This window comes from Empidonax traillii, unplaced genomic scaffold, assembly GCF_003031625.1.
Source record: "Empidonax traillii isolate 1590-97213 ecotype Southwest subspecies unplaced genomic scaffold, ASM303162v1 scaffold385:size1130455, whole genome shotgun sequence".
NCBI lineage: Eukaryota > Metazoa > Chordata > Aves > Passeriformes > Tyrannidae > Empidonax > Empidonax traillii.
In genome coordinates, this window is record NW_020955578.1 from 768042 (window position 1) to 787572 (window position 19531).

General features: G+C 36.0%; 1 protein-coding gene and 1 long non-coding RNA gene across 10 annotated transcripts in view; one reads left to right on the forward strand and one right to left on the reverse strand.

Annotated features, from left to right (window-relative positions):
• Positions 1-19531, forward strand: part of CNOT2 (CCR4-NOT transcription complex subunit 2) — an 85885-nt gene that overhangs the window by 64379 nt on the left and 1975 nt on the right. For 8 of the 9 annotated variants that reach the window (XM_027893248.1, XM_027893250.1, XM_027893243.1 and 5 more), the window contains 12 exons: positions 1509-1656; positions 2275-2457; positions 4444-4523; positions 5650-5775; positions 8306-8430; positions 9840-9960; positions 10069-10225; positions 12027-12088; positions 12185-12234; positions 13052-13152; positions 13727-13871; positions 19363-19522. In XM_027893248.1, the coding sequence (XP_027749049.1) occupies positions 1509-1656; positions 2275-2457; positions 4444-4523; positions 5650-5775; positions 8306-8430; positions 9840-9960; positions 10069-10225; positions 12027-12088; positions 12185-12234; positions 13052-13152; positions 13727-13871; positions 19363-19449 (1385 nt within the window). In that variant the 3' untranslated portion in view covers positions 19450-19522. The remainder of the gene's footprint in view (positions 1-1508; positions 1657-2274; positions 2458-4443; positions 4524-5649; positions 5776-8305; positions 8431-9839; positions 9961-10068; positions 10226-12026; positions 12089-12184; positions 12235-13051; positions 13153-13726; positions 13872-19362; positions 19523-19531) is intronic. The other variant, XM_027893251.1, reaches the window with a different exon arrangement.
• On the reverse strand, positions 893-5081 carry LOC114062140. The gene is made up of 3 exons (XR_003572312.1): positions 4988-5081; positions 3982-4064; positions 893-1002 (listed from the first exon to the last, which is right to left on the reverse strand). It is a non-coding gene; the product is annotated as an uncharacterized LOC114062140 (long non-coding RNA).

Genomic DNA, 19531 nt, shown 5'->3' on the forward strand with positions numbered 1-19531 from the left:
ATTCCATGTAATTGTTAATCAGCATGAAATATTATTTATAATGTATATTTATGCTCATTGAAATTATTCTGATGCAGCAAATTGCCAAAATATTTACAGTGAACACCTTGATATAATCATCTTTTAATGAAGTGTTAGGATGCTTGTTATAGCAAGATACACTAGCTCTTAATCTGAATGCATTGAGATAGATTTGAGTGTTATAAATACTTTGAATTTTGTTGCAAACTTTTTGGGTTGCAAATTGTAGGATAGGACACAGACACCAGTTCTTAAAGCGTGAGAGCTCAATGACTGGGAGGTTTCTTCAGACCTTGTCTTGACAGTAATTTGAGCATATGCTATGTCTGTTCTTTGCATTCTTAGTATTTAATCACATTATACAATGGCATATTCAGCTCTTCTGCAGGGGCGATCCACCATGAGAGGGGGCTGATACATCATAATTTTCTTTTGTTTGGTCTGCAGGATAAGATTTTGAGTTCTGTGAGTCTACCTCAGCAGCCTTATGGCAAAGCAGTAGGAACTGTCACAGTTATCGCATTTTATATCTAAGTTTGTTCCTATTGCTGTGTTGCACTAAATGACTTTTTCTTGTCTTTGAGCATAATTCTGAAACTTAATAAACACAGAAAAGCAATGCGAGAATGATGAGAAACTTCATAAACCTCTTGGACATTTTGAGACAGGGCAGTAACTGGTTATTTTCTGCTGTTCTGGATTGAAGTAATTTATTTTTTTATCTCACTGAAAAAAGTGTGGGGAAAGAAAGCTTGCCTTATTCTGTCACACAATTGTTTGCATAGAAAATACTTTTTATCACAGTGTTAAAACTCTTCTGTATGTTTTTAAATGCAAATTAGAGGGCATTTAAAATTCTGCTTGCTTTCTTTTCTCAAAAGGTCAAACTTGACTTGATCATAAACACTGAAGCACTGTTGTCATAAAGAAACAACTTAACCTGTAAAGAGGGAATTGGCCTAAAATGTTGCTTTTGTTGTCCTGAAAACAATGTTACTGTTCAATAAATAGCCATCACTTTTTTTTTTAATTAAAGATTTGCTTAATTTTTAGCAAGACAAATCAACGTTCTAAATACTGCCCAAATATATATACCAATTAGCATATTTCTTGAGTGCAGTCGCTAATTTTCCCAAAATGCTACCCTTTTTTTGAGATAATTTGTAGATTTTCATGTATCATCAAAAAACTCAAAACTCAACCCTTTATCTACAGTTTTACATCTCAAAGGAAACAAAATTTTGTTAGTGACTTTGAATACAGAAATTTCTCAAAGAACCTATCTAAAGTTAAACAGAAATGGGGCTGAATTTGATAATTGGGATTCTACTATGCAAACAAGGACTTAGTTTCTACACTGCACTTTCCTTCAGTTTTTACACGTTTTGGTACGTTGTCAGCATAAATTGTTTCCATCTACACCTGATGGAGAAAACTTTGTTCCTGATTGCTCTGTATCTCCACCCCTCTGAATTTTTTTTCAATAGGTGCACTAGGCCTTCCAATGAGGGGAATGAGCAACAATACCCCTCAGTTAAATCGCAGCTTATCACAAGGCACTCAGTTACCGAGCCACGTAACGCCAACGACAGGGGTACCAACAATGTCACTTCACACGCCTCCATCTCCGAGCAGGTATTTATTGATAGCCAGTATTTCTGCAATTGTGTCTTTTTGCAGAGCTCTTATTAAATGGTCTGCGTATTTTGCCTCAGTTATTTTACAGTCTGATAAATCAAAAAAGAAGAAAAATAGTTTCTTATGGACCACTGCCTTTGTTAGGGAAATAATACAGTAAAATAGTAAGGGTTTACTGTAAGACATTATTTGACTTTTATATATAAAGGACAAATTGCTGGCAAATTCTGCTTCGGAATGTAAGAGGTTGTTATTTGATTGTTCAGGTAAATGTACAATTAAAATTTTTATGATGTCATACACTATGTAAGAATATTAAGTTAGTAGGTCGGCAGCTCTCATTAAAAAAGGAGTTGTAACACCTCTTCATATTTAGAATATTTAGTATTTATGTAAACCAGACCAAGGACTTGATTAGTATGTAATGGGTCATCTGGTGTTTCTGAAGAAATCCAGAACTGCAATAATTATAGAGAGTGATCTAAACATACTGTTTGGTCACTTAAATGCGAATTAAATTGCAACAGCTCAGAGTCTATCCTGCATTAGTAATGTAAATGAGTAACCAAATACTGTTGTGCAGATTCATCTCTGTGGATGGTTTTTCTCTTTCAGGGGGATATTGCCTATGAATCCTAGGAATATGATGAACCACTCCCAGGTTGGTCAGGGCATTGGAATTCCCAGCAGGACAAACAGCATGAGCAGTTCAGGGTTAGGCAGCCCCAACAGAAGCTCTCCAAGCATAATATGTATGCCAAAGCAGCAACCCTCTCGACAACCTTTTACTGTGAACAGGTAAGGCTCTTTAGTTGGACCATCCCTGTACAGACATGTACATTCTACTGAGGAAGTGTAATTTTTATCCATTAGAATAAATCTCAAAAACTGCTTCGTGTGTTCATTAGGCTTCAGCTTGTTTTGGTGCTATGTTTATGCTTCCTTCATACTGATAAACTTGTAGTAAGTACTGTCTTAGTTCTAATTATTTAATGTGTGTAGTCACAGCTTTGCATGGCCGACTGCTTTGTTCCATGACCTCATGATCGCTGTGCTCCCAGTTTTGTCCTTTTTCTCCCTTCAGGCCCTTCCTTTGGGGAGTGGCTCTTAGAGGAGCACAAACTTGCTAATGCAGTCAGGTGCCATCTCTTACACAATATTTTACAAAATAGATAAAGGAAGGTGAAAACTAATGTCACAGTTACCTGAATCCTTATCAGGCTACTTAGTTTTGTAGTTGCACACTGATACAGGCATACAGATGCTTTTCTCAATGATCACAGCAATAGCAATTAGGTGGTAGCAGTTCATGTTCTTGGAGTGTGAGAAGACTTTGTGTCTTACCTCTGATTACATAGAATTTGCCTTTTCTGTCCTATATAGCATCAAGTGGAGGAGAGGATAATTTTAAAAGATAATGTTATATTTTAAAGTGGTTTTGACATTTGAGGTCACAGAAGGTTGAAATAGTAACATACTTAAAAACTCTGCATGCAGAGGACAATGATATTGGATATTGATACATGTATAGAAATTATGTATTTAATTTCATTCAAATGCAGGGAAAATAATGAAATCCCTCTCTGTAGGAGCATTTGAATTAAAATCCTAATATTTCACTGTTTCATTGTAAATTTAACTTTCAAGAAGCTACAGTTTTTACAAGTTGAGAAGGAGGTATCTCTTTAACAATGACGGGTTCTTATTCTACAGTTTATTAGGCTACAGAAGTATGTAGTATATAGTAGTAGTACAATCTCCAATTGCTAATAGATACATTTAGCAATATTTTGAAATCATTATTGGGAGAAAAATTATGGTGTGTGTTTGTCAGGTGCATGAATTATGTGACTTTCAAGAAGTATTTTCTGAATAGTCGCTTAGTTGGAGCATTGATTATTTTTAGGCTAGGTTTTTGAACATGAAGCAATTCAGGATATTTCAAATTAGAGTGAAATGCTTCAGATTTGTAACTGTGAAAAAAGTTTGTGTGATTTCCACTGGGAAAGCATTTCTTTTTTTTTTAATGGAAACTTCTAAAATAGCAACTTCCATCCTGTTACAGGGGAAAAGCGAATGTCTTGATTTCCCACAGGGCAGACACTCAGAATTTTACTCAGCTGGGGGCCTACCTTTGAGCTTCTCAACATCTCCAGCTCTTGTGGAAGGAGGCAGATTATATGTGGGGGTGTCTTTCCAACCACGCTAGACCTTTATGATATTTAGATGTTTTTAGATATTTTTGCCTGACTGTATGAAACTTAAGCCTGTGTCCTTGTATGACAGAGACCATCCCTATGCTTATAGTAGTACCATGTGTACCTGGTGGTGATTACACACTGTAACCGTTCAGGTTATGAATGAGTCATGACAAACTTGATCACCTTCATGATCCAACTTCCCACCTGCAAACGAATGGATTACAGTCTGACTTTCAACTACTGCATTTATTGCTGCCTCATTTTTCTGTATGAAATTACTGAGTAACTATTGTGTTTGTCATAACCTGTTGGTTGACAGATGTCTTCAGAGACGGTGGCTATTAAAAAAATAAGCTATTTTGAAGTCATTCTAGTTGACTTGATTGAGCGGTGCCTGTTGCTGCTGCTCAGTTTTCAGAAGTATAAAGGAAAATAATTAAAACATGAGTTTAGGCTAATAGGGGTTGCTTGAGCTTGAAATAATTTAAATGTCATAGGGTTTTTCCCCCCCCCATAATACCTTCCACTGGAAATTACAAAGTACGTATACCCTTTTGTCTGACTTCGTGGGTTTTTTTCACAGTATGTCTGGATTTGGGATGAACAGAAATCAGGCATTTGGAATGAATAACTCCTTATCAAGTAACATTTTTAATGGAACGGGTGAGTTTACTCTGTTTAATGTTGATCTTAAACTACAGTAGAGAGATTTTTTCCGACTAAATAAGTCTAACTGAAAAAACTTTGTTCTGTTGGAGTGCAGTTTTCTTATAATTTTCAATTGTTTCATAGAAACGCTGCTCCAAGAGCAGTGCTATCAAACTGTTACTACTTCATAGCAGTGGATTTTAAAACTTTTGAAGACAAAGTACTCTGTAGTATACTCGCTCTATATCACGCGGTAATAGATTATGTCAGGTTGGTTAGAAATGCAAAATAGCTCATGGAATTGATGAGATCAGAGAAGAAAAGATTTATCCATTTTCTGTGAAAACATTAGATACATAAAACCAGTGGGAAAGCATTTTTTTTTGAAATCTCAAACTCCTTTTGAACAGCTGGCTTGTCATGTATTTCTTTCAACACTTGTTTCATTTGTGATTTTTCTCTGGGAATTATTTCTTCACCTGAATTTAGTGAGCTAGAGAGTGGAAAATATCCTTGTGCAGAAATGCCGTAGGTTCATGTGTGCTGATGTTTCTGTAGGTGGCTGCATATATGAAGCAACTTGAGGTGCTGATGACATCACAAGAGTAGAAGGATTTGGGCATTCCCTAGGACAGTGTGACATTTGTAGAGCTGCAGCTCTGGCCTTACCCATGTAGTATTTTCTGCTGCAAATGAAAAATGTTCCCATGTAACTTGCATTGCATTGGCTCTTCAGCTGCTTCAGCTTTGTCTTACCTTGTCTAAGGACAATAGAGCTCTTTGATGCTGCTGCTAATATGGGTTATTCTCTCAAATTTCTTCTTGATAGCTCTTCAAATTTAAAACAGGCCACCTATCCTAGTACTGTAATTTTGATCGTCTGCCTGTATTTTACGTGTGCAGTCTTTAATTCAAAAAGAGTAGACCTTGTTACTAAATGCTGCTGGCTAGCTATTGTTTAAGCAAACCTCAAACATCTTGGTGCTCTTTAGGCAAATCTTGTAACACAAAGGCTGTAGTTATTTGTAATCATAAAAAAGATCAACTTGAAGAAAGAAGATATGTCCTGCATTTACCTTGCACGTAATAAGTCTTTGAGCAAAGTATGTAAGGGAATAAAAAATATCTGTTTTTATTGTAGATGGAAGTGAAAATGTGACAGGACTGGACCTCTCAGATTTTCCAGCACTAGCAGACAGAAACAGAAGGGAAGGAAGTGGCAATCCAACTCCATTAATAAACCCTTTAGCTGGAAGGGCACCCTATGGTAAGACTTCTGAAAGCTCTTTGAATGAAATAGGTATTTGCTTGATTCAGCTTTTGCTGTTCATAAGACAGTAGGTAGTCTTTTCAAAAATGCCAGATGTTTGAGCTCCTAAGACTCATTTAAAATAAGAAATAATATTACAGTGATTGGAGACTCCCCATTGTAAGTATCAGAATTAATATGCTCTAGTTTTACTGTCAGTAGAGATTGTTGGAGTTTTTGGTCTGTCTAGTATGATTACTGTGAGGCTGCTCACTCGAGGTACTTCTTAGGTAATAGGTTTTATTCACGTATACAAGAGCTGTTGATGTCTGACTAATAAATTACAGGAATAGTATTTGAATAGTAGAGGTGTTCTGCGTAAAAAGTCAACAGTTGTAAACATACTGTATATTTTTGCTGTCAATAGTATTTGCTGTAGTGCTGTTCAGCATTACTCTTAAGACAAACATCAGATTTCAAAAAATAACCTTAAACATCAACTATTATCAGTCAGATTCCAAGTATGTATCTTATATAATTCTTGCTGAACAACTTAAAAATAATAAAAGGAAATAACTTTTACTGAATACAAATCTTATTAATTGGGTCTTAAAAAAATTCAGGTGAACTTAGTGTGAGGCACAAAACTTTCTTTTTGTTACTACTTTAGTGGATTTAGTAGATGCATGTTGCATCAGCTACTCTAAAATGTTGCTTTTATAACCTATTTTTGTGGTACTTGTCAAATTTCTAACTAAAAATAACCTAGTGTTTTCTAACTATAAAAGCTGGTGTTTTTGAGAGATAGCTCGAACTGTGGTTGGAGATAATATATACCGCGTTATCAAGAGAAAGTGGCCTCATGGATTTGGCATAACCAGGCCCTCTGTGTAAGATAGCTGTGAGAAAGGACCAAATAAGTTAAACTTGCCTTTGCGAAACACAGGGAAAAGTCACTTCCCGAAACAGAGACTCCCAAAACTCAGACCAAGAGTGGAGACCTAATACAGCTTGTGGCTTGCATGAGATTCCGTCCATCATAGAATCATAAAATGGCTTGATTTGGAAGGGACTAAAGTTCCAACTCTGAAAGAAAAGACGTTATGTGAAAAAAATGATGGAAGGTAGGAGATCCACTTCCAGATGTACTTACAGCATGGATCTGGAGTTCAGTGCTCAACAGCACTGCAGCATAAAAAACCCCCTGTAATTGATCTCATGCTTACACCATTTCCCCATTTTGGTGCTAGCATAGCTGTTTGCACAATTGTATGGTGAACCGTGAAAAAAAGTTCTCTGTTTGAAGAGCTATCTTGAGCATCTGCTTAATGCAGAGGTTGCATATGGAGGTAGAAACAATCCAGAAATGGAGATGTGAGATGTACTGGATACTGTCTTCCAACACAAAAAGTGGAGAGCAGTTTTGGTCGTGGACAAGAAGAGAAAGTTTGAAACGGAGCAGAGACATACTTTCTTTATTCTTGGTTATTCAGGAAAATTATACTTCAAATAACTTTTAGGTAAAATAAGAATAATCATTAAAGTTAATTAATTATCAGTTTTATTTATCCAGTAGAAGAAATTGTAATAACTCTGGATGAAAAGGCTGAACAGCAGAAACAAGATTAACTCAGTGTTGTTCTTTTTTTAAATAAAGGAACTTTGACCTCTAACTTCAGAATACTAAAGAGAGTCATATACAGTCATCTAATGAACCATTTTAGGATCCTACACATCTACTAAGAATCTTTGAAAAATAGGCCCTAGACTTTCTTTTGTCTTCTGTTCCTCTGTTGCAGTGTTCTTTGCAACCAAATCACTATATTACTTCTCCGTGTCTAGCAAAGTCTGTTTGCTCTTGGGTGCATTGTGTGGGGACTTTTTGGTTTGTTTTTGTTTTAACTGGCATAAAGGAAAAAAAAAACAAAAACAAACCACATTGCCTTTTTGCTTTTCAGTAGTCAGAATCCAAATTCCAATGTGACTGGCCTGCTCTTTTGAAATTAGGGGAAGAGCACTGAGAGTTGCAGGCTAAATGCTCTCAGTTTTTATACTGAAAGTAGGAGTTGTTCTTATGTCACAGGCAAGTATTTCATTCCTGACATGTTCTGTTGCAAGCTGGGTGTCCTTTGAGAATACATGCTTTTGAAGAGATGGTGCTACAAAATTCTTTATGCAATTAGGGGATGGAGGAAAAATGTATTATATTCTTAAAAGCAGTACATTCCTCATCAGTGGATTAACCTGAATACAGCTTTAATAATGCTTATAAAGATTATTTTATTATTTAGATGTGCAAAACAAGGTGCAGTGGATGTGTCTGAATTTAACCCATACAGTGTTTCTCAGCTCACACTTGAATAAAAGGCTTTAGTCTGTGTGGGGGTGTTTTGAATGAATATGCTTTGTTTTGCTTTACCTGGTTTTTTAAAAATCATCACTGTACAGTTTGAGCATAGTAAAAATGGACAGTGAGGAAGATCAACAGCAGAAAAATTCTCTACATAGCAGTTGTTTAATGTTATTCCTGCTTGCATTTTGATGATAGTTGGAATGGTAACAAAACCAGCAAGTGAGCAGTCCCAGGACTTTTCAATACACAATGAAGATTTTCCAGCATTACCAGGCTCCAGCTACAAAGACCCAACATCAAGTAATGATGACAATAAATCTGTAAGTAAACCCTAAATTTTCTCTTAGTTTTAGTGTTCGTACTTTTTTTGATGATTATATTTTAAAATGGGCAGTGACTATATTTCTAGTACAAGATTTTCAAATTTGCCCCTCTGAATTAGTGAGAGATTGAGCATAAGCAGCATGGAATTTCTCAAGAAGTTTTTTTGTCCACTGTGACACTTTGACACCTCAAAATTTATTTTTGAGAAGTGGTGTATATTTTTCAAGTTTGCAATTCATGTTTTTTTTTTCTGTCAGTTGCAGCTCATTTTTTGCTGTTGATGCCTCTCATCGATAGTAGTAATTTACACATTATAACTTCTTTCTTCAGAGTTGTCAAATCTTTTGAAAGTTAAGTGATACAATATCAATTCAAGGTAAAATTCATAATGGAGATCTAAAATCAGAGGGAACAAGCTCTTTTAATAGAGATCATGGCTATATTGTAGACTAATGATAAATTATAATGAGATAGGTATATAGCTTAGATCATAAAATTATGGGTTTTTCTTTGTTGTTTGAAAAATTTGTAATAAAAACTGCTATTTTATTGCAGATGAAAGGTGAATAAAATGTGGATGGCAGAGGACAGTTTTTTATATTGTTTGACAAAATGTTCTAGTTTCTGATTGTTTTATTCTAATTGCAAAAAATATGTTAATGAGGGTGGCATAAATACTGACAAATAAGTAGTAGGTGTGACTGAAAACCCATGTGAAAACTAAAAAATGCAATTGTTTAAAAAAAAGGGACAGTAGGAATCCTGGCCCCCAAATGTTGTGGCCAATTCTGTTGTGAGGAAAATGTTCTGATGCAGTTAGCACTGATTACAGTAAGGAGAGTGGGAGTAAATGCAATTGTGTTACTGTAGATTAATAAAGAGTAAGAAATAATGGATATGGCAGATCAGTATTTTTTCAGTATTTTGGTTCCTAGAGCACAGTCAGTTTTCTTGCCAGACATAATGTTTACATGTCTTTCCTGATAGTTGCAAATTCGCTTACTGTATGTTGCTGGCACCTGAAATTGGCTCATTATCTGTTGCTATGTCATAGAGTGTTATAAAGGAACAAGACTAGGAGGGGAAAAGTACACGACATGGTGAGTCCGAAAGAAACTCTAGTCACAGGCACTTGGGATGTCCAAATCAGGTGTAAAATACTTTATCCTTTTAGACTGCAAACTGTTAGCCTGTTAATAGCACTTACTGTATGGTGGGTATGCTTTAGGAAGTGGTAAATACTACATAAGGTTTGTCAGCAGAACTCAAGAACTTCAGCTTGGAGCGATTTAGTAGAGTGACTTGATGTACTGGCTTAGAGTGCTTGACTGAAAGATATGATCTGTGAGTTTTTTGCATTTTGGTTTGTTTTCATCATACCAACTCCGCGAATTATTTTTAATAGAATTTGAGTACATCAGGCAAAACATCATCCAGCACAGATGGGCCCAAGTTTCCTGGAGATAAAAGTTCAACTACGCAAAACAACAACCAGCAGAAAAAAGGGATCCAGGTGTTACCTGATGGTACGTGTCATTCCTCTTTTTCTGCTTTAAAGTTTTGACAGTCTTTTAGATCGCCTTGCCGATTTCTCCTTCTTAAAAGGAGAAAATTAATTTGTTCTTCTTGCCCAGGTCGGGTTACCAACATTCCTCAAGGGATGGTGACGGACCAGTTTGGAATGATTGGCTTGTTAACATTCATCAGGGCAGCAGAGACAGATCCAGGAATGGTACATCTTGCATTAGGAAGTGATTTAACAACACTAGGTCTCAATCTCAACTCTCCTGAGTAAGTTTCTGGTTTTTAATACTGTCTTCAGTTTTGGTTTTGTTATGCTGTCATTCGTATTACATTCACTTAACTCACTTGACTATCACACCTACAAGGTATTTTGCCAAATAAAATTTGAAAATGTAATGATGGTAAAATAAAATTTTCATAAAGAGGAGAATTGTGCTTCGAGGCATACTGAAATCGTGATGCAAGCTTTCAATAAACCTAGTGGCTATGCTTATTCTCCTGACTTCTTTAGGAATTTCTTCAAAGAATTGACAGCATATTGTTTATAAATGTCATGTATACATTACTTTTCAAGTAATATTATATCTTGTGGATATCTAGACTTAATTCTCAGCAATCTGGGGGATAAATTCAGTTTAGTGTAATAATGAACAGAGCACCTGCAGTGTTACACTGCACAGAAGACAAATGTTAATGAAAATGTGGTTTTATAGTCAACTTCTAGTCAGTCAGTTCACCTAAGTGAACTAGTTTAGTCATCTAGGTTTGCTGTAGAGGCAGTGGGGAGAAAAGCAGTTTGTGACAGCACTAATGGTAAGAGAAGTGCTTAAGACAGGTGAGATGAATAACCAACCAACCCAGGGTGCCTCTTTTTCTCCACTAGTTGAAGAAGGAACTTAGTTCAGTTTGGACAAAACTGGTGTCTTCTAGGTGACTGTAATTGTGAGAGAAATTTAATTTTTGGTGCTCTGACTTTCAGCTGACAGTCTCACACTATTTTGTTCCAGCAGAGATTTACATAGTGTTAGCCTTAAAGACAAAGTAATATATGTATTTTAAAGTTTGCACTTACTGTATTAAAAAACCAAAGACCAAACGGCATACACGTACCATTTCCATCTTTCACAAATTTATATAGAGCTGCATATAATCATGGAAACGTGATGGATGTGGATATCAAGCATAGGAGAAATGGTTCCTTATATTTTAGCAGCTGTAAATAGCTGGATTTTTAACATTCTTAGTATTTAATTACTGTATAGCATATTTATGTTCTTGGATGGAGAGGACAGTGTTACTGTTTAATTCAGACAGTTCTGTATTATAAAGTTGGTTTTACGTCATGCTACAGAAAAGTTTTACAAACAGCCCATGCAGTCCTCCATGTCTGGCCTGCCATCTTGCCTTATGTTAAACATTCTTTGCTCTATGAATTGTTGTTTGAAAAACCAAAAACAGTTCACATATGAAAAGACACATTCTTCTGCCCTATGAGGTACTTCTGATGGTTAAAAATGCGTGCCTGACTTGGAAGCATAGCACGATAAGTGCGCTTTTGGAAACAAAATTTAAGAATTCTGTATGTATGTCTAGTGGTTTAAATTAACTATCCTAACTCCTATTTAGAAGAAGAGTAAAATCTTTACTGGTTAGTTTTAAAAAAACAATGTGCCAGCATGAGCTTTTAAATCATAGGCTAATAAATCAGAACCCACCAGGCTTGTGAGAGCTGCTCCTAGTCAAAGTGAAACCCTGTGTAACATTGGATACTGGAAAAAGGGATCTCTGACACTTAAGTTTTCTAAGAAGGAAAGATAGATTATAAAGGAAATGCTGACCCTGTAGTTTCCCATGGGAGTTTAAATGCAACCTTACTCTGAATATTAAAAAGAAAATTAATAAATATAACTGTTTTAGGAAACTTTCCTCCTTTTTTTCTCACCCCAGCTAGTGATTTGGTTGTGTGATAGTTTTTAGTAGGTTGGGGTTTTTTTCAAGGTTGTTTATGGAACCTTTTTTTTTTTTTAAGTTTTTTAAGTTATAAATTTATACTTTTCCTTTTCTTCAGAAATCTTTATCCCAAATTTGCGTCCCCCTGGGCATCATCGCCTTGTCGACCTCAAGACATAGGTAAGAGAGAAATAACTATTTAATTCAATATTAATATTTGCAAATTACATTCATTTACATGTCTTAATAGTTGCATCAATTCCGATTCTTTTTTAGACTTCCATGTTCCATCTGAATACTTAACTAACATTCACATTAGGGATAAGGTGAGTACGTGTGCGTATGTGTGCATGTGTGCATTTTTTGTTACTTTATTACCAGAAATTTTCTAAATTTTCTTTCAGATATGTAATGTTTGAAATCAGTGCATTTTATGGATGTCCTCAGTCTTTCTAGGAGCAGTGGTGTGTTTACAGGCTGATTGAGCACATCAAGCAGCCATTATACCTTACAAAAAGAGAATGGACATGCAAAAGAATAGCAAAAGAGCACAGTATGTTTTCAGGAGTTTGTCCTTCTTGTGAAGATTAGGATTCTTACGGCATTATTCAAATGCCAGATTAAATGGAGGTATTTCTTCTTGGGATGAGTTCAGAATTGTGGTTCTCACATTTATCTGTTCATTCCGTATCTACACGAATAGGGATTTTTTGAGATGTATTTTCTTTCAACTGTTGTAGTTCTCTAAGAGGGATCGTTGAAAAATAGTGCAAGAAATTTAGTAATATTACTTAATAGAGTGTGAAGTGAGCAAATACATGCAGAAGTTGTTCTGTTGAGTTTTTTCAAATAAAATAAGTAGATGAGGATACACACAGATACAGGGAGAAAATTCTGTCTTGCTGATTGTTACATCTGTTTATTTTTCTATTGTATCCTTTTAGTTGGAAAGGTTAACTTAAACTGAAGAAAAATTGATTGTTTTAGTAATTATTACTCTTGTTGTATTAGAGTATCATTTTCAACACACTTAGGATGGAAGCACATTTTGGATGTATCCTTGTGTTATTTAAGTGGGATAGTATGTTTTAAAACATTTATCTATTGTGATTTTTCATCCTCATTTTCTTCAATCTTTTGCAGCTGGCTGCAATAAAACTTGGCCGATATGGAGAAGATCTCCTGTTTTATCTCTATTACATGAATGGAGGAGATGTATTACAGCTATTAGCAGCAGTAGAGCTGTACGTTCAAACTATTTTGTCAGTCTTATATGATTTTATCTATTGCAGTAATGAAGTAGTAGATATTAAAAAAAAAAAAAAAAGAAAAATCACACCCCAACAAATTAGGCATTGAAAGAAAGAAGCTTAGTCAATCTTGAACTGGAAACCTTTTTTAAAATACCTCCTCCAACCTTATTTTCATTTTGTATGGGTTTTTTTCATTCATATAGTGGAAATCAAAAGCCTGTCTCATGTATTTTGCATTGTGAAACACTGTGAGAAAATGACAGGTGCCAGTCATTATTAAATGTGTAACTTACCTATCTTCAACAAAACAGAAACCAGTAAATACTCCTGAAAAGTTTGTTGTTTGAAACTATCAGACTTTTTTAAGTTTCATATGTGTTTAGTTTGAGGTGTAATAATTTTATGGAAGAGGTATGAAATCACAGGTATAACAATGTCATAGAAATTTTGTATTGGATTTGAACACAATGTACAATTTTGATTGAAACCTTTAAAATTAGTTTATTTTGTCAATTTCAGATAACTAACATTAAAAATTATTTTTCCTTCCTATTAAAAATGAAAGATTCAACCGGGATTGGAGATACCACAAAGAAGAACGAGTATGGATCACCAGGGCACCTGGCATGGAGCCAACAATGAAAACCAATACGTACGAGAGGGGAACATATTACTTCTTTGACTGTCTTAACTGGAGGAAAGTAGCTAAGGTATCTCTTTTCCCTTGTGCAGATGTTTTAAGTCTGTCAACCATGTATTTTTAGAAAGACAAAATGAAAACATAACCTTCTCCACAAAAATCTCGAACTTTTTAGCCTCCTTTTGTTCATGATCTTAATTTCTGATGTATGAGGGAATAAAGATTGCCTAAAACAGTGGCTTGCTTGTGCAAAATAAGAAGCCATCTCTCTTATTTCCAGTTTTCTTTGGGATGCAGAAGAACACAGAACTTCTGTTTATGAGGCTTTTGTTACAGTTGAAAGCTCTTTGCACGTACACAGTTATAGAATGGAAAACATTATTTGGCATTTTAAAAATTGTGCTTATGAACATTTTATTACTTTGCTTCAGAAAATTAAATAGGATGCTACCACACCTTACTTTGGAATTAATAATGGATGTGGAATGAGTGTGGGGAATGCTTTTTTGGTTTTTGGGTACCGTCTCTCCTTGACCATACTTGAGGATGTCCATGCTCTATTGTCTAACATCGGAGTTCTTTGAAATAAAGAACTTCTTTTAAGAAGGAGGCATATTTTCATGATGCTTGTTTTCTATATTGTAGACCACAAACACAGAAGTAATTAGTAAATGTTTCAGGAAGTTAAACCTATAAGGAACTGGAGAAGAACAGTGTGGCCAGCAGGAGCAGGGCAGTGATCCTTCCCCTGTACTCAGTGCTGTTGAGGCCACACCTGGAGTGCTGTGTTCAGTTCTGGGCCCCTCAGTTCAGGAAGGATATTGAGGCACTGGAGCAGGTCCAGAGAAGAGCAACCAGGCTGGTGAAGGGACTCGAGCACAAGTCCTATGAGGAGAGGCTGAGGGAGCTGGGGTTGTTTAGCCTGGAAGAGGCTCAGGGGAGACCTCATCACTCTCTACAACTACCTGAGAGGAGGTTGTAGCCAGGTGGGTGTTGGTCTCTTCTCCCAGGCAATCAGCAGTAGGACAAGAGGGCACGGTCTTAAGCTCTGCCAGGGGAGGTTTAGGTTGGATATTAGTCTTTACAGAGAGGGTAATCAGGCATTGGAATGGGCTGCCCAGGGAAGTGGTAGATTCTCCCATCCCTGGAGGTTTTTAAGAAGAGGCACTAGATGTGGCACTTAGTGCCATGGTCTAGTAACTGCAGTGGTAGTGGATCAAGGGTTGGGCTTCATGATCTCAGAGGTCCTTTCCAACCTGGCTGATTCTATTAAAAAATAAAAAGAATTATGATAAATTACAGTCTCTTACTGTAACTGCGACTTTAGTAGTGAATGCTGGGAATGTGGGTTCCTTAGAAGTCCACAATAGAACTTACTGCTTAAGAGTTTCATTAGTTCTTCTTTGAAGCAGACAGGAATAATTTCTGGTAAATTACTGTCTCTTTTGTGTGCATATTCAATTGTTTTTCAAGGTGCTTTATAAATTTGTCTGTTGTTCCAGTGTATATGCTTAAATATAAGGCAGCACATATTCTGATGTATTGTACTTGGCAGACGTTGCTTGCAGACATTTGCAGATGTGCATTATTAACTTATGTATTTATTGTCCCTGTTTTGGATTACAGTGCAGTATGATAGATACAATGAAATACAGCCATTTAGGTAACGTGACCAGATCTTAGGACTAAGTTTGTAAAAACATAAACTAGTCATGATTTACTAGGGTTTTTTACATTGTCCTAGATTGGTTTTAACAAAAGTAAAGAAGGATGAATGACTTCTTTCAAGAAAACATCAAATAATATATTTATCTTTTTTATTAAACTGTAGGCTCTATTTTTATATTGCTAATCTATAATAAACTGAAGAAGGAAATGCAATAAAATAGCTGAGTAATGAGAATTCCTAAACTGTTAGGAAATAAAATCAAATCAATTCTGTTTTGACACACAGTATTAAATAGTGAAGGGAAAATAAATTACAATAAACTTCAAATTTACCTTAAATGCAAACTAAAATGCAGGAGAATCTGATTATAAGTATGTCCATATATGGTCTCTCATCCTAGGGCACATGGAAAATACACTGAGGTTAAGGACACTGATTTTTTTTCACTTAGGTTTTGTCTATAGTTTGCTGCTGTTGAGGAGACATGAGAGAGGAAGGGAAGTAGAATGACACCAGAATTACTTTCTACAATTGCACATTTAGTGAAATCCTGATTTAAGTTGTCTGAAGTAAGCTGTCTAGAGTCTCTCTTTCTTACTTTTCAGTAAGGAGAATTAATCTGTTTAAAGAACAAAATTATAAAACCTTTTTACTTTGATTTTGTAGTTATTGAACATGGAATCTTTATGGGACAGAAAGTTAGATTTCCAAGTGTTTATTTGTTTGTCAGGGTTGCTGTCTATGTTAAATTACTCCCTATCCTCTTAAGATCAATATTAATTGAAGTAGTTTCATAATTGCTAGAAAATTAATTTGTTATTCTAATAGAGATGTACCATAGCATTTCAGGTTAGTCCCTAATTTAAATTAGGGTCTTTGCATCCATCTTCAAGTCAGTATTAATGCTACTTTTAAGTTCCATTTGGAATTCTTGAGCTAGCTGTGGGACTTCTACCCTCTACTCTGATGGATTTACACAGTCCAGAATATTTTGTCCTCAGGACACTACCTATTCTGCTAACTTTTGTTTTGTTGTACTTTATTAATGCTTAAGATCATTCTAAGCAATCCTCTTCTGTCTTAAGTATCCTGTTTGTTCATGTGCGGGCTGATGTAACTTTACCATCAAAGCAAGTTTCCAGGATAATGTGAGAAGAGGTTATTTTCTTTGCATAGAACAATTTACTTAGTGTCACACATGTGCTATAAGTTTTCACACACATTTAGTATTTATTATTCTTGGTTAATGAACTGTATCTAAGATTTAATAATTACCTCCATGTGGAAAATAAAACAATTTAACACATTTATCAATAGATAAATGGTATTTTTTTACATTTTATTTGTATCTCTTTATATTAAAAAGTATCTGCTGTTGACATCCTAAACCACAGTGGCAAAAACAAAACCATAAAGTATACCTGTAATACAAGTATTTTCCTATATGTAATAAATAATTGCCTTTTAGTTTTCAAAAATACTTGGTCAATGAGTTCTTTTTTTTGTTTTGTCAAATAAAACTTCAGATGTTCTTGTACACTACTGAATGTTGAGTTTGAGCATTGCTGATACTGTGGTGCAAATCAAAAAGGCTGTTTTAAGCCTCTTTATTTTAGCAATGGATGACAGTTTGAAGTGTGAACTCACATGCTTACAAAGAAAATTTGGTAGGGAATCATACTCTTCCTTCTAAATGAGGGACAACAATTTGTGGGACACAAAGGATTGCTCAAGCTACTGAGCATTTTTTCCAGACACACCTTGCTTGCAGCTACCACTGCCAATAGAGGGTCGCAACAGCTTTGGGTTTGGAAAACCTATTTTTAGCATACTGATGCTTACTGGTTTCTGATACTTACTATATCTTACTAGTCTCATTAGCAATTTTCCAGGGGTAATTTTGAAGGCATTTCAGATGGAGCTTGTGGAGGTTCAGTTACATGACTGAAGCTGACCATATATTGATAGGATTCTGCAGGCCCTTCTGTGATTATGTGCAAGATAGAAACTTTGACGGCCATGAATGGGAGAGAAAGCTTGAGTAGTATCTTTTCTGTTATGAAATGACTGTGGAATTACTGAAGATCATAGAATCATAGAATAGTTTGGATTGGAAGGGACCTTAAAGACCATCTAGTTCCAACCCCTCTGCTGTGGGCAGGGCACCTTCCCACATCCAACCCCAGCCTTGAACACTTCCAGGGATAGGGCATCTGCAACTTGTCTGGACAGCCTGTTCCTGTGCCTCACCACCTTCACAGTAAAGAATTTATTCCTAATACCTAATCTAAATCTTATCCTTCTTCATCATAAAGCCATTCCCCCTTCTCCTATCACTACATGCCCATGCAAAAAGTCTCTCTCCAGCCTTCCTGTAGGCCCCATAAGATCCACACAACCTAATCTAGCCTTTGATGCTAAATACACAGATTTGTACACCTTCATCTTGCTTCTGACCCAAGGAGGGAGCAGGTATCTCTTCAGTCTCAGCACGTGTGTGTATCTGCACTGAAAGAGAACACACACCATCTGGCATGCAGTTTTAATTAGGAGTGCCAAAAGCAATTCATTTCTATGTATGTTACCAAAAAAGTCAAAAAACCCAAACCCATCACCAAATAGATAAATAAATAAATAACTCAAAAAAACAAACAAAACAAAACAAACCCAACCTAACAAAAAACCCCTAAAAACTTGTTTGGAGTAGAGAGCAGGGAACCAACATTTCAGTGCAGGTGGTTGTAACCTCACATAGGTATTGCTACAGTTTTCCAGTTTTAGGGACAGTATTCTCAAGGGAATACAGAATGCTTCACATTTACCTCTACTTTGTTTTTCTACCATGCTGAATGTTCTTTCTATGCTAAGTGGACCTTGGTTTGCCTTGAAAGAAGAGAGGTCTGCGAGTTGGAATTTCTAGATTTTATTGCTGTTGTGAATTGACTTGGTCCTTAATTTAATTTGCCTGCCGGTACTGGAATATTATACTATTTAATCACTTCGGAGAGTGTTCTAAAATAATTTGAATGAAAATGAAATAGGGATGAGACATAGTTATGCTGCTGAAAGTATCTGAAAAATACAAGATTTCAGGTTTACTGAGTCTGGGGCATAGATACGAGTATGAAACATGGTGAAATATTTTGATAAATTCTGGCTTAAGTAGGTCTCAGTACTTTGTCTCTAGCATTTTAGATAGTGTTACTAAAGGAGAAACTTAGCTAGTTTAACGTATGATTTCACAGAATCACAGAACCATTTAGGTTGGAAAAGACCTCTTAGGATCAAATCCAGCCTTTGACTGATCACCACCATGTCAGCTAGACCATGGCATGTCCAGTTGTTTCTTGAGCACCTTTAGGGGTGGTGACTCCACCACCTCCATGGGCAGTCTGTTCCAGTGCTTAACATCCCTTTCTGAATATCCAACCTGAACCATCCCTGGCACAGCTTGAGGCCATTTGGTCTGGTAGTATGACACAAACTAGTCCTAAACTTCAGTTCATCCAAACTAAGCCTCTGTACGCCTGACATGTTGAAAGACAGAAGCTGTTGTTCATAATTCAGCTCATGCTGTGGTTGTGTATTTGTGTTTTGTGTCTGTGCATACATAAAATTGTTTGAGATCGTAAGGTTTTGAGGGTCATGCAGCATTAAAAAGAATAGGAGGGCCTACATGTTGCAGGTATAATGGCTTAGGATAGTTAAAATTGACTGCTTTTTTCTACTTAAAATGTGGAATCTAAGATAGCAAAATCATGTGTTTCTACCTTAGGATAAGTTAGTACTTGATCTTCTCTGTATTTGTGCTTTTCAAGTATGGCCGGTAGAAAGACCAGGTCTCAACAGGTATATGATATTTGGTTTTGTCTTTTTTTTTTTTTAACTGTAGGAGTTCCATCTGGAATATGACAAACTAGAAGAAAGGCCTCATCTGCCATCAACCTTCAACTACAACCCTGCTCAGCAAGCCTTCTAAAGACTTCCCTTTTCTTGGGGTATGGCTGTCTCAGCACAATACTCAACATAACTGCAGAACTGATGTGGCTCAGGCATCCTGG